The sequence below is a fragment of the Lacerta agilis genome, chromosome 3 (assembly GCF_009819535.1).
Source record: "Lacerta agilis isolate rLacAgi1 chromosome 3, rLacAgi1.pri, whole genome shotgun sequence".
NCBI classification, from domain to species: domain Eukaryota; kingdom Metazoa; phylum Chordata; class Lepidosauria; order Squamata; family Lacertidae; genus Lacerta; species Lacerta agilis.
The window spans coordinates 53,387,931-53,403,413 of NC_046314.1; the positions used below are offsets into that span (position 1 = coordinate 53,387,931).

The 15,483-nt window shown below is 39.7% G+C and overlaps 1 protein-coding gene across 1 annotated transcript in view; it reads right to left on the reverse strand.

Annotated features, from left to right (window-relative positions):
- Positions 1-15,483, reverse strand: part of TRDN (triadin) — a 151,671-nt gene that overhangs the window by 69,954 nt on the left and 66,234 nt on the right. Inside the window, exon 13 of the mRNA XM_033145391.1 lies at positions 13,323-13,382. Coding sequence (XP_033001282.1) covers positions 13,323-13,382 — 60 coding nt within the window. The remainder of the gene's footprint in view (positions 1-13,322; positions 13,383-15,483) is intronic.

A 15,483-nucleotide genomic window follows, 5' to 3' on the forward strand; every position in this document is an offset into this window, starting at 1 on the left:
GCATGTGGAGGAGCAGGGACGCGAACCCAGTTCACCAGATTACAAGTCCACTGCTCTTAACCACTACACCACACTGGGAGTAAGTCCCACTGAACTCAGCAGAGCTTTCATTTGAATAGATATCTATAGGATTGCACTGTTTAATTCAATATCTCAATCTTCAAGACAAATATTGCAAGGTAACCTATTTTACTTTTTTCCTGGACTTTTTCTGCAGAAGTTGAGTTGAGATTTGAACTGCAGAATTATATCCTAAATGTGTGTACCAAATTTCACCCTCATTCAAGGCAGATGTTTAATTACAATCGATGTAGCACACAGAAACCCAAAACACAGAGATGCTTATTTAAACCTGAAATACAGAATTATGGGAATAATTGTAGCCAATTTCATTCTAATATCCTAATGTTCAGCGGAGCTATCACATTATCATCAAACCAAACAGAATGCAGATTGGGCCAGTAGTTATAATACCGCACTTTGCTTGGTGCATACTCCCCAAACCCATGCACATTCATGCTTGCATTTGCATAAAATGCATAAAATGCAAAACATGCAATTCATTTTAAAATGTTGTATCCAATTTTATTTAAAAAGCATGTATGCTTCCATTTTGGTGAATAAAGCTCCTACAAGAGTATTTTATTTCTGTTAATAACAGGGAAAGGCTACATAGCTCAAGGGGAGAACACATGCTTTGCATACGAAAGATCAAAATTCAATCCCTGCCACCTCCAGCTGCTGCCAATCAGTGTAGACAGTAGTAATCTAGAGGGATCAATGGCCCTACTAGGTGGAAGGCAGCTTCTTATGTTCCTGTGTAATCAGAATACTATGTTCACTGGAGAACTCTGGAAGCTAACCAACCTCCCACACTTTTATACTTTGGAATATTGCATTTTGCATTTGCTTGGTAAGACATTGCCACAAACATCACAAACATTACCACTATCATACAGTATATTTAAAAGTTATTTATTAATTTGTATACAGCTAACACGCCAGAATGGCTTCTAAGTGTTTTACAACTATAAAATCAATTATAAAATACATACTGTACATAATTTAAATACACAACCAAACAGTTCTATCCAAACAGCAAAACATAATGAATCAAAATACAAACGAAACAAGGCAGTTAAAAATGCATAGCAACTAAAATGGTTTAGAACAGTGTTTTTCAACCACTGTTCCGCGGCACACTAGTGTGCCGTGAGATGTTGCCTGGTGTGCCGTGGGAAAAATTGTGTTTATTTGATTCCTATTCAAGAGAATTACTTTATATATAGTCAATATAGGCACAGAGTTAAATTTTTTAACATTTTCTAATGGTGGTGTGCCTTGTGATTTTTTTCATAAAACAAGTGTGCCCTTGCCCAAAAAAGGTTGAAAAACACTGGTTTAGAACAAACAAACAAAAAATAGCTGGTGGGATGCCGATGCTGACGGCGCCTCTTGTATTTCAGCAGAGAGGTCATTCTGCAATACTGATGCCACCAGTGGAAAACCCGCCTCTGTGTTACCAAAAAGCAATCACCACCAGGCCGTGGCAAAACTCAGAACTTTGTTGTTGCAGAGTTAAACCAGATGTCATCCAACTTTGCCACAGAGAGCTGCCTAAGCCCATCCTAGAGACTCATGTCTCACATCAGAATACTTCTGAATACAATTCATGAGGAATTTTGACCCGTGTCTTCCCAGCTATTGCCCAAATCTTAAAAGCAAAACTGGAAGGCTTTGAAAGCTAATGGCGAGTACTGTAAATCTGACGCAATTTTGTGCACTCATGAATTATTTGCTATAGGGAAGACTAATGATGTCACCAAACCTAATTACCTGGGGTTCAGAATACAAACCAAACAGTATTCTGCGCCATGCATTCTGCCATCAGCTGATCATACAACCCCAATTAGCTGCATTTTAGGCCCTTATGCAAAAGCTCTGGTGTTTTACTCTGAAACTATGCTAGATTCCTGCAACATGAAGTGAAGTAGGTATGTGCAGACTGGTTTCTCTTGCCCAAACTCTTGTTGATTACTGTGAATTGCTTGCCTGGACCATCTGAACAAGTCTTATATTACATGAGTATTTTTCGTTTCTTTCAATTAAATGCATTTAGCTGTTTTCGCCGTTTCTATTGTTGTTGTCCCCAATCCAGATCTAGAACCATATTTTATTTCTGTTTGTTTTGAGAATTAGGGTGGTGCTTGAATTGCTAGGCACCATACTTGACAGTGTGCAGACATGGCACCATCCATGTGTACCAAAATTACACGCTAGGTGAGAACTGTAAGAAAATAGATGAGTTCTCTCATGCCTGCATACCCCAAAAGCTAAATGCTCACTGAGGAAGCCAGTTCCAAAAAGAGTTGACCCATTGCTACATAAAACTCCTCAGACATTTCTTATAATCGGACACCTCATCCAACATGGTTCTTTCAAAGGAGGCGGATTACATATTCAGCTGCAAATCACTGAATGTTCAGCAATCAAGTGTGAAGATATCAAGTGGACTGTGGGCAAGTGTGAACCATTCCAAGGACAGATGAGGACAGGTGAGCAGAGGTCTATTGTGACTTTCAGGAAAAGTTTTAATAAAGAAATTGAGCTAAAGGGTTTTTGGTTTTTTTAAAAAATAGTTTGATAAAAATTATTTAAAGCCCAATTAGTTTGCCCATTGCCATGCGAAAGAAATGTGATAAATTATACAATCAGAATTAATTTTGTTATGGAAGATGATAAAGGGCTGATGCTCAGAAGGTTGAATAAGCCAATAATGAAAAAAGATGGCTGATCATTAAACTGCCACAGACTTCCCCAGAAGAGGACATGGCCTAGCACCTACAGGTGTTTGCTTTAGGGCCTGAGTATATATAAAAAAATTAAAACAGAAAAAACCTTCAACTTGGCAGATGAAAAAAGACCCCTAGGTCAAAATGTTTCTTTTGAGAAGGCCCTCTTCTATCCTGATAAAAGGCCTATCTTATGTTTCCATGTGTTATTAAATGCCTCTCTATTCACTTTGATGAGGAGACACAGAATAGAAGAGCTGAATTAATATTTTATCCATTCTTTTGATTAAATATGTTAAAGGGGGTATCCTAAGTCAATTTGCCCTCCCCTGAATAGGTTCAAAGCACAGTTTTAAATTACCTCACAACCATACTGAGAACTGAGAAAGTGGAATACAAATATCATTACAGTCCATGTCTAAATGGTCCTTGACATTAATGCCATGCTGTATATAGGAAAAGGCTGACCACTCCCCACTAGTAATCCTGCTGTTAATAAGATGGTAGTCAATCAGATGTTTATATGGAAAAATAAGTAGTAGTCATTCATATTATAGCAGGACCTTGTGGAAAACATATTCATTTAGAGCCTTTGTAATTTTCAACCATGTTGAAAGATTTGAAACCCTATGGGCAATATCCCTAAGTGATAGCAGACTCATTGACTAACCACCTGATAACTCTTGCTACTTAACTTGGAACTGAAGCACAATTTTTGTTCTGTTATTCCTATCCTACCTAATTTGCCTTGCATAATTAAAACATACCATGACAGCCCATCTTCAAAGCTAATGTCAGCACTGGCTGGTCCTAAATTTGTTAAATACACCAAGCCTGAACTTACAAGCCATGATTGTCTAAGAATTGCAAAGGGGGGAAATCACTCTAAAGAGAGGCTGTGCCTAAGAGGAGTTTCAGAAATCACCCACATAGGTAAAAGGCTGCTTACCTCTGGGATTTGTCATTTTTAGGGCCTCCTCAGAAAACTACCTTCCCTTCAGAGAGAGAAATCATAATTATAATAACCTTTTATGTTCATTTCTAAATTGTTTGCATTTCTTAATGCCTTTATCTCTCAATAAAAATATCATTTTTGGTGAAAGGTTCTAGACTGGAATAACTCTGCAAGGTCAAATCTAACCCCACATGGCTACATCTTCAGGTAACAATAATGATCTTCAGAAGACCACATACATTGAGAAGGCAGAAAGAAACCCAGCAACCCAAGGATACCTTCTTCAGTGGTCTTTCCAATGTGTCTACCTTGAGGATAGGAAGCACAATTTAGGGGTTACTGGTTGCAGCTAATTACCTCTTTGACATATCCCACAAGTGGATGTCTTAGAACCCACAAAATCCTGTAAAATTCAAATCCTCCTCAGTGGTCAGGTTTGTAACAGGAGTAATCAAAGGTCAAAAGGGGATGATGCTGATGTTGCCAATGTATACAAAACACACACACGGGGGGGGGGATGCTTTGAAGGAAAGATGAGAAACCCATTCTTTAGTGTTGTTTGTTAGTGATGAACTAACTATCCAAGCAGAAATAGCAGGCAGGCACTTGGGCATACAGGTGAGGATGAGAGGAGAATGTCCAGTGCTGAGAAACATAGCTGGGTGAATGGTGTGTAGAAAGAAAAGAATGGAAAACCAATAATATACTCCTGTTTGATGAATTCCAACAGATGGAAGGCTTATTCCTGAAGAGGATACAATGACCGAAGAGAGCAGCTGGGTTAGAACTGATAAATGGAAAGTTAAGGCATGGTAGAAGTCAAACCAAAGAGGGTACTCAAGTATATCCCCATTGCTTTCTCAATGCACCATCTCAATGCAATGGAACAAGCATACATTTGCAGATACTTTTTCCAAGAACATGAAGAATAAATGAATAAAGTTATCAGCCATCCACAATTTCGCTGATACAGGGAAGGCTTTCCCACCAAACTGCCAATACTTCTTAGTCTAGCTTCTCAGCTGACATCACACTTTTATTTAAATAATGGCAAGTCATAAGTTTCTGACTAACTTTGTATCACAGAATCTCAGCTTCTAACTATTATGCAGTGTATTCTCATAGTTTAAAAGTGGAGTGGTGAGTGAAAAACAAGGAACTCATAATTACGGCTATCTTTAGGAGGCTCAGAGTAGATACAACTCCCACTGAAACCAACTGTTCTGTGCAGCTCAGAACCAAGCACTTAATTAAAAAGATTATTGCTGATATTACAGTATCGCAACCTCTAATGTTCCATGAGGTCAATGTATCCTGGGGATGCTGTAATAGGACTGGTAAGCTCAGCTATAACAAGCAGCAATGCAATTAATCATTTAAACGTTTATAATCTGGTACACTTGCCATCTACCAGGGAGCACGCAAGCATGCTAATAGGATGACCCCTGCCTCCAATATGAGGGATTAGATATTGACCATCAAAATATTCAGTATGTTTCACTTGATTTTTTTAAAAAAGAAAATCTTTGAGCACAACCTTTCAGAAACTTCCAGGCAGATTCTGGGAAGGAAAGGTGTACCATCTCTTCCTAAATGGCAGGAGACAGAATAAAGCATGATTGTGGACAAGTGAACACAGAGATATATTTTAAAAATGTTTTATACCAAGGCAGACTAATTTAGCTTTCTATTGCCTATTCTGAGTGGCAGTGGCTATTCCAGGACTCCTTTCTTAACCTTGCTATATGAGAGCCTTTAAGTTGAGCTCTGAGCCCTTGGACCTTCTGCATGCAGACTCTATGCCACGCAAACACGTTAACATGCTTTATACCAAATCAGACCATTTAGCCCACTATGATATACTGGTGCTCTCCAAGATCTCAAGTAGAAACCTTTTCCAGTCCATTTTTCTTTTAAGTGAAGATCCAGTCACTTTAAAGTGAAGAACCTAGGTCCTTAGTGCAAAACCTGCACTCTTCTTTTGGGCTATTTGCACTGATCTAGAGCTAGATTGGGGCATTTATATTCTGAATAATTATATTAATATATTTTACTATAGGGAAGAAAGTTTACTATAGGGAAGAAAGTTGTAAAACATGTTTAGAATGAAAAGATGAACATAAATACATTTCATATACAGTATTGTTCCCAGTTGTGACCTAATCTCTTCAGATAATTATTGCTGATGGATACATTTTTCAGATGTATTTTCTGAATGGTGCACACAATATGTCATATATTATCGTGCACTGCACTGCAGTCTTCTAGAATTTCAGATTGCAGTTTACAGGATCAATTAGGCACTACTTGACACAAATCTTTTGCTCTGGTGTGAATTGTCAGCTTCACTAAGCAAATATAAATGAAGCTACCACGAAAGACCAAACTATTTTAAGTCATAAACAAGAGAGAGCAGGTGTACTCAATGAAGACGAACTTTAAAAGAGCAAAGCAGTGTTTTGAAGAAGAGACGTAAGTTGAGACAATTGCTCATGACACTATTTCTGGAGCTAATGTGAAGCAGCAGTGGTGAGAATTTCTATATAGCTAGAAAATATTCCATGAATCCTAACAAGATGGATTTAATATGACAAGAGGATGTCATTTGATTCCCCAGGATTCCTTTCTCTTTGTCCCCTCTGCACTCCAGCGGCCTTCTTTGCTGACAGAAGCTTACAGCACTCTTCATCATGCTCACGCTGCTCAAAAATGACAAGAGCCTATGTGCAGTACTGAAAAAAGACCGCATCTTTTTATGGAGTTGCCAATACTAGCTAATGGCAAGTTCACTAAACTGAAAAGAAAACACAGCGAGCAGGACTCATCTTCAGGACTAAGCTGTAAAAGCCAGGGCTCCTTAACTGGGGTACAATTTATTAAGGTCATCATCAGCATCATGACCCCATCCTTCCTTCATTGAGCTCTGCAAGCATGCTTGGATCTTCCCCATTCCATCCTCACAGCAGCCCTATGGTGTAGATCAGGTTGAGTAACAGTGGCTGGCCCTTGCCAGCCAGTGAGAGTCATGGCTGAACAGGGTTTGGATCATAGGTCACTCTAGTTCTAGCCCAGCACTGCAGCCACTGTACAACACCGGCAAGAGGTAGGGGGAAATCATAAACACACTTCTGTTTTGGATCACATATCATTCTTTCTATAAGGAGCATACAGTAGATATCTGTTGACAACTCACTGGTTCTGCAAACTGAGCGACTATTGTTAGAAACATACATACATTTGGAGCTTGCTTCGGGCATTCACTTGCAAACTTGTGAAGGGGCTTTGCAGGGAACCTGTGGGACTGGCTCCACTCAGCCAGTGATGCCACACCTGCCAGCCATACTCCTGAGCCAACACGTGATTTTCTGAATCTGAAGGAGAGCACCTTCATTACTTGCAGGGTTTTCTACACTGGGATGGGAAGCTTGTTGGGCAGTCTCAAAAGATGGTGCTGGAGGACATCTATGTGATGTCCTGAACACTGGCCTATGTGGTTCCAAAAGGTTCCAACTTGTTCCCCTGCTATTTATTTAACATGAAGGAGTGTCTCTACCCCCATCGTTCAACCCAGACACTGAGGTCCAGCTCTGAGGGCCTTCTGGCGGTTCCCTCCCTGCGAGAAGCGAAGTTACAGGGAACCAGGCAGAGGACCTTCTTGGTAGTGGCAGCCGCCCTGTGGAACGCCCTCCCACCAGATGTCAAAGAGAAAAACAACTACCAGATGTTTAGAAGACATCTGAAGGCAGCCTTGTTTAGGGAAGTTTTTAATGACTGGTGTTTTAATGTATTTTTAACCTTCTGTTGGAAGCCACCCAGAGTGGCTGGGGAAGAAATAAATTGTTGTTGTTGTTGTTATCTACATGAAATTACTATGGGAAATCATTCACGGATATAGAGCTCAATGCCATCAATATCTGAGTGACATTCTTTGTCTCTATCTCCTTTTCATCTTTCTCTAGGGAGGCTGCTGAGGTGCCAAACCAATGTCAGACTGAGCAGATGCAACAAACTGATGCTTAACCCTGACAAGGAAGCTTATCCTATTCAATAGAGCTGATCCAGACATGGGGGTTCAATCTTTGTTAGATGGTGTAAGGAAATGTACGTGTAGGTTCATATTTGGGAGGTTTCTTGGATCCAACCCTGCCCCTGGATGTTGTTGATGATGATTAATTTTTTTGTACCCCACTCATCTGACTGGGTTTCCCCAGCCACTCTGGGTGGCTTCCAACAGAAGATACAAAAATGCAACAGTATGTCACACATCAAAAGCCTCCCAAAATACTAATAAAGTAATAATAATAATAATAATAATAATAATAATAATAATAATAATAATAATAATAATAATAATAATAATGTGTTTGTTTGTTTGTTTCCACAAGATCAGAAGTGTCTTAACCTAAGTGAGGCTAGTGTGACAACAGTGACTTTTGAAAACTGCCATTTTACCCAGAAAAGCATGTGTTACATCACCCTGGACTACTGTAAAAAATGCACCCACATAGGCTACATAGGAAAAGTATTTGGAAACAGCAATTAGAGTAGTCCAGAACACTGCCTGGGTTGTTATAGTTAAAAATAAATAATAGTGGGCCACATATAGGGTACACCTAAGCCCTTTATAGAAATAACTGCACTGGGTTCTAGTGGTTTCTAATTCATTTGCAAACTTTATGGTTTGGAAGCAGAAAATTTGAGGAAACCCTATTTCCATACCAGCTCCCCACCCCCATTCTATTTATCAGGGTTCCTCTTGTGTGCATCAGCATTCCCAGATGTATGCTTAGCTGAGACCAGAGAGAATGTCTATTTAGTGACTTTACCCATACTTTCCACCAGATAGCTAAAACCTATGTAGGAGAAACAGCAAAGAGTCTTGTGGCTCCTTAAAACTATTTTTTTTAAAGGCACAAGCTCTTGTTGGTTTCATCCCATGCATGAAGTGAAGTATTAATTGGCAGCTATATTTAGGAAGGCTTTGGGGATGTTAACAGTTTAAGATTCTGAACTGATTTGTGTTTTAACTTGCTGCACCGGGGCTGTTTTTATCTCAAGTGGATGTCTATTCGCACTAATGGCTACCTTTTATCTTGTTTGTACTCTGCTGCTTTTTGAAATTTTGTTTTTCACTTACTACTGTTAGCAGCCTTGAGAGGTGGGCTATAAATGTTTCAAACAAAGAAATCTTTGTCAAAAAAAAAGATCTACACTGCAGGGCGTAATATACAGAGATGTTTCTTTGCCCAAGCGCCACTGAATTGAAAAGGAGCTGGGTGCAGTTCTGCTACATTTCAATGGGGTTTGCGCAGAAGTACTTCCTGACAAATTGTGATAAAAAAAGGGTTGACACAAAGTAAGCCACATTTTGATTTTGATTTTTTTTGCATAACTGAACAGAAATATAAAGAAACGTCTCTGGTGCTGGCAATTGTAATTACGGAAAGAATGGTTCGTGATAAATAATACCTGATTAGACTTAAATGATTCAGTGATTAAGTCTTAATTTTCTATGCTTCTCCTAGAATCTGCTTCAAATTATTCTATATTATGCCTTCCCTTTCAGACAGATTTAAGAATGTGCAGAGAAATGATCCCAGCGTGGTATCAAAGGAGTAAAAGACAAAATGTCAAACCAGCAAATAATCCCCAATTTTGCAATCTGCATGGGCCATCAAATAAGCGAGAGCTTTGGCAAGGATGCTGGAAAGCCAGTTAGCAAAGTCTCATTTAGATTGGGGAAACCTGGGTAGAAATCTCAGCTCAACCATAAAGTGATTTGGGTGGCCTTGGGCAACTCACCATTTCTCTATCTAAACTGTTATTGTGAACATCAAAAGGAAAAATAAGCCCACACAAATTACCCTGACCTTCTTGGCGAAACAGTGGGATACAAATGTAGTGGCTAAATTAAAAAAAAAACTAGGGCTTTGCAGTGACCACAAGATATATCTGTAGCATTTGGAAGCAGCCCAACCTGTTTTAGATCCACAACGTGTCATTCCAATTTTATTTGTTACTCGGGTCTGAATCTGATCTGGTAAATCTGAAGCTTTGTTTCACTCCTGTTACCTATAATGAGGAATCTAAAAGCAGCTATAAGCCTTTTTTTGTTTTCACATAAGCGGATGAAACGTTTAGGCAAAGTCCCCACCCCCCATTTGCCCCAAGTGAATTACGATAAACCTGTAGGAAACATCAGTTTTAACTTACAGTCTCTTCACAGATCTCTCACATGCCTTAGAAGCACCTCTTATAACCCATGTCTAACTGAGCCAGGCAGTAGCTTAACATGGAAGAATTTAAGTGAAGCCTTGAGCCTATTCATTTACACTGACTGCAAGTAATCAAAGTCAGCAACACTCTCCCACGGCAGGCAGCAACTCAGATTACTAGAACTGAATCACCATGGGTATTTTTAAGGTCACATGAAAAAAGAATGCTCAATGAAATGTTTCTTTTAGAAGCAAACAAGGGTACATGTAAAATGTACACATATACACATTTGTTGTAAGGGAACCATATTTTTTTCTTGTTGGATTTGTGTGCATGACAGGCAGAAATTCAACAAGAAAACCAAATAATGATTACAGGTGAACAATCCTGTTTTCTTTTCTCCATCGTAGCTTTTGTACAGTCTCAGATATGAGCTATATCAGAGTAGCATGCTTCCTTACCTGAAAAGGGAAGTAGATAGCTTCCTGAAGAGAAAACATCAACATTATCTTGTTGAGTAGTTCCACTCAAAGACAGCAGAAGAGGACCATTGGATAACATTACTCATATTGGACATTATTTTACTCTCCACAAAGGAGGAATGGTAAGTTAAAGGGTATTTGATAAGAGACGGTTTCCGCTTCTCTGATTCTGAGATGATATTGGAAGACTCATCTTTCAAACCACCAGCACCACTTCCCCCAGTGCTAAATAAGATGCTGAATGTTTTACATAGGTAGGAGGAGAGTAGTCTTCTGAATGCAAGTGAGTGAAAGTCTTTGTGTCATTTGGAAGTGTGGTGGTGGGAGGAAATACTGTAAGACAATGTCTCGCAGGTAAAAAAAAGTTATTAAGCAAAATAAGATCTCTCAATACCTCCCATGAGAAAACCACTGTAGCCTGACCTTGCAATGCAAAAGCTAATTGAGGTGTTTCAGCATATTTTTACAGTAATTTACATACATGGGCTTGGCTTTTGGGGTATTTTGCATTTTCAGAATTCTGTTAATATATTGGTATCCTTTATTATCTTTTATTTAGTTATCTATTTGCACTTTTATAAATTTGTTGTACAGAGCCTAGGTGAAAGATACTCGGAGTCGAGTGTGAATTTCATGCTCTTTATTCAGCTCATAGTAGTGAGGAATGTAGTTCCCCCAAAACGTTTGCTTTATATACACTATTTACACAATGGGCCCCACGTGATTGGCTAATTCCGGGATACTCCTGTATGCCAATCAGAGTGCGGATTCACTTCCACCTGGAGCTGGATTGGCTGGCTCCTGCAGACCAATCAGACTGCTGCAATCTCAATCCTATTGTTCTGGGACCAATCAGACTGCTGCAATCTCAATCCTATTGTTCTGGGACCAGTCAGACTGCTGCAATCTCAATCCTATTGTTCTAGGACCAATCAGACTGCTGCAGTTTGGATCCTATTCAACTCAGTACATAACACTAGGGCTTGCCGATCAGAAGGTCGGCGGTTCGAATCCCTGCGACGGGGTGAGCTCCCATTGTCTGGTCCCAGCTCCTGCCCACCTAGCAGTTCGAAAGCATGTCAAAGTGCAAGTAGATAAATAGATACCACTCCGGCGGGAAGGTAAACAACATTTCTGTGCACTGCTCTGGTTTGCCAGAAGCAGCTTAGTCATGCTAGCCACATGACCCAGAAGCTGTCTGCGGACAAATGCCAGCTCCCTTGGCTTATAGAGTGAGATGAGCGATGCAACCCCAGTCGTTCGTGACTGGACCTAATGGTCAGGGGTACTTTTACCTTTACCTTGTACTTGGGGGGGGGGAATATATAAAAGAATAAGACAGTGGAAAACAAAATGATAGGTTGTATCCTTCTGTATGTGCAACAGAACTTCCTCTCCAGCCCCCTCCAAACCCCCAAATGGATCCATAGGGTTAGGGGAGGAAAGGAAATGGAAGTCCTGTTGCATATGTGCAAATCAGCTTGTGCAGTCTTGGATAAACCACTAGAAGGAATTTATTTAACTTCTTTAAGTTTAGTTTTTACACAGCATGAAGAACTGTGAAATGCCCATAGTACAAAAGCAATATATTTAGGAGGCATTAATTACTGTTAACTTAGTAAGAATAAGCTAGCAAAAATAAATGGAAGAATCTACCATAATGGTAGAAGTAGTAGTATCTGGGTCTTGATAAGGTGGAACAAGTCACTTGATATTTGCCAAGATTTAGGAGCCTCATTTTAGATATCTGGCATTGACATTTTTGGCTTCAATCCTATGTACCTGGGAGTCAGCACCATAAAATGTAATATGACTTACTTCTGAGCAAGCATGCACAGGATTGTTCAGTTTGGCCAGCTTTCTGTGGAACAGACATTCAAAAGTGCAATTGAAATCCATGAGACAAGTAGCTATGCTGCTCCTGGATCATGAATAGCAACTGTTTTACATCTAACCACTTCATTTATTATACAGAGGATCTGAGTTGTTTTCTTGTTTCTTGCATAATTTTCTTGCAAATTTTTTCATTGAACAGTTTCCTAGAACATATTCAGTGAACGGGCATACCTTCTTGATGGCTCAAACATCAGAATCTCATAAATGGGTGTTTTTTCTAAAGATTATTTATATTTCACATGGGCAAAAAGGCAGATTCTTTATTCGCCATTCATTCTGGTGGTAAGCTCATCACAGGATACAGTTCATTCATTGATACATACCCTACGCACATGTTGAAAGCTGATGCCCAATGGAACTGATAAGTTACCATAAGGCTTTAAGTTCACGGACAGCTCCAGCATGCAAAACCATCTTAACCAGCAACCATCACAAATTAACAGCAGTGAACACTGGAGTGACATATGATGAATACACTCATTGTGCTGGAGATCCTATTCTAAATTTTTAACAGATGCGTTTCATATGAACGTTTAACATCTGCATGTAACAAAAGGAGTAAGCTTAAATGTGGTGGGCTTTCTCATTTTCTTTACACTTTTGAAGTTGACATAAAGAAATTTAAACCAAACCACCTCTTAATTTTACACATCTATCCCATCCTTTCTATGGCATAAATGCATGCAAAAGATATAAATTCCACGCCAATTGATGGTTAAGGCAAATGGTTTAATTCTTTCTTAGGTTTCCACTGGCGTCACCTTTTAAATCACCATTAATCTCAATGCATGCAATTATAGAAAAGAGTATTAGAAGCTTTAATAATATAGCCATTAGTTGATATGCTTTATTTAAACTCTCTTTGCACAGGCTTCATTTCCACTTTTAACAAATGAAAAAAGCACACACATTCCAGGAGCACAACAAAGCAGAAGCTCTCAGCGAAACAGAGAGTGCAATGATAGAGTTCAGTTCAAGTACCTGTATACAAATCCCCGTGCGAAAACATGTCAATCATATAACGACAGAATGCATATTGATCTAGCAGAACAGAAAGGGGGGGGGAGTAATAAGACACAGTTTACAGGCCTTTTTAAAATCAAGGGCTAAAGAGAGAGCTTAGCACTAAAACGAAACCTTGGGCAGTCTTTCACCTCCTGCTCAAAGTAATCAATAACCAAACAGGTGGTGAAATTCATGTTTCTGTTCCTTTTTTTTTTAAGTGAGCTGCCACAGGAAATGCCTTCTGGTTTTCTGCACAATGATCCCCCGATAGCTCATCGCATCTAATCATGTAGCTGCCAGGACTAGATTTCAGAGGCAAATCTCAAATACAGCCAGATATTCTTACACACTGAGGGTGCTACTAGTTTGGAAGACACCACCACAGCCAGGCTGTTAAGGCAGGGGACTTCTGGCCCAGGGAACAAATGCTGCTCACTATTTATCTGGCTCTAGGGGTTCTCACCAGGTCACACTCCTTACTGCCCCTGCAGCACACCCTTCTCCAGTTTTCCTGCCTGGCTGGAACATGTCACTGAACTGTCACAATGCATCTTCTGTTTGCCTGGATGGAGACCTCTGACTTTTTATGTGGCTGGGCAATAATCTACGGTACAGAGTCACATCTGTTGCCCCACCCACCAGTGGCATTTGGCCCTCTGAAGGTTGCCCAGTATGGAATGCGGCCCTTGGGCTGAGGAAGGCTACCTACCCATGCTGTAAGGGAAGTAAATATTTTGAAATATCCATGGGACAGGTTAAGGATCGTTCCTCAAACTTCTTTGTGATTTATGTTACTGTAAGCAACTTTTTTATTTCATTAACTAATAACTTTGGTTATGCAAACATATAATATTGTTCGTTATCTCTCCCTCCCTCCCGCCCCCCTCCCCCCCTCTCTCTCTGTGTGTAAATGGGCAAGTCAATGTAGAAAGCCAGACAGAGCCCTGTGCTGGCATTTGCTCACATTATAAACTGGACCACGACATTCTGTGGACTGTGCCTCTCATGTTTCACATACATCTTCATATACACAAATGCATGCTCCAATGCAGAACGATGTGTTAAGAATGTCACATTATTGTATGTTACATGCCATTGTTGCCTGATACTCATATACCGGGCTATTTTCCCTGAGCTGGAGAAGAGACCTGGCCATTTCCAGTATATATTTTAAATAAGTAAATAAATATGCAGGCCAATGCAGAACATCAGGCACACCATCATTTTCATTCTACAAGACACACACTGATTCATCAATGAGTATGCATGTATGAAAGAATGAATGAGAAGAACCTACTGATCCAGCAGGGAGGTGGGGAGGTGGGGAGTGGGAAAGGATGCAGTAATTTGAAAGTATTTGTTCAGAAAGCTAGCCAGCCAACCTGCCTGCCCTGAAGTCTTAGATGAATTTTGCCCTTGCATCAGTGGACCCAAGGCTTCATGTGCTACCTTAACGCTCCTGTCAATGGTCTGATTCATTTATCTAGCAGTGATAGGTGACAGTTTTGGAATCAGTAATGACCATTTGACTGTCAGCAGGGTTTGCAACTGACCATTTCAGAATAGTTTTAGTTTCCTCCTCTGCTAGAGCTAGCAGCTTCCCCTTAGGCAGAATTTGTGATCCAGTTATATATTTTCTAAGTTAAGTTATGCAAGCCACTAAGAATTAAGCGTTCAGAGATGACAGAAAATGAACCGCATGATAAATTCATGTAACAGAAGCGATATATTACTGATTCTATTTCATTTTCATTTTTCATTCAATAAAACAATATGGGTTGGATGCAGATTTAGTTATGCCTGCATCCAGCCCTGTATTTTTTTAAAAAATAAAAAATCTGCAGGTGCTACAAAATAAGTAAACATCTGTACTCAAGAGATGGAGAATTCTGGATGCTTAACTAAAGAATTTAGGTCAAGTTTATCTTTCTGAGCTATCACAGTTCCAGAAGGAATTTCAATTAAGTACTACTTCTGCACCAATCCCACAACATAGAATTGAGCTTCAGACAGCATAAGTAAACCTTTGTGAATCACCTCCTGTGATACTAATCTGGAATAGGGATGTGTAAAACCATTGCCTTTAGTATCACTGATTTGTTTGAAGGGGGAGGGGGGAACTGTGCATGTTCAAATA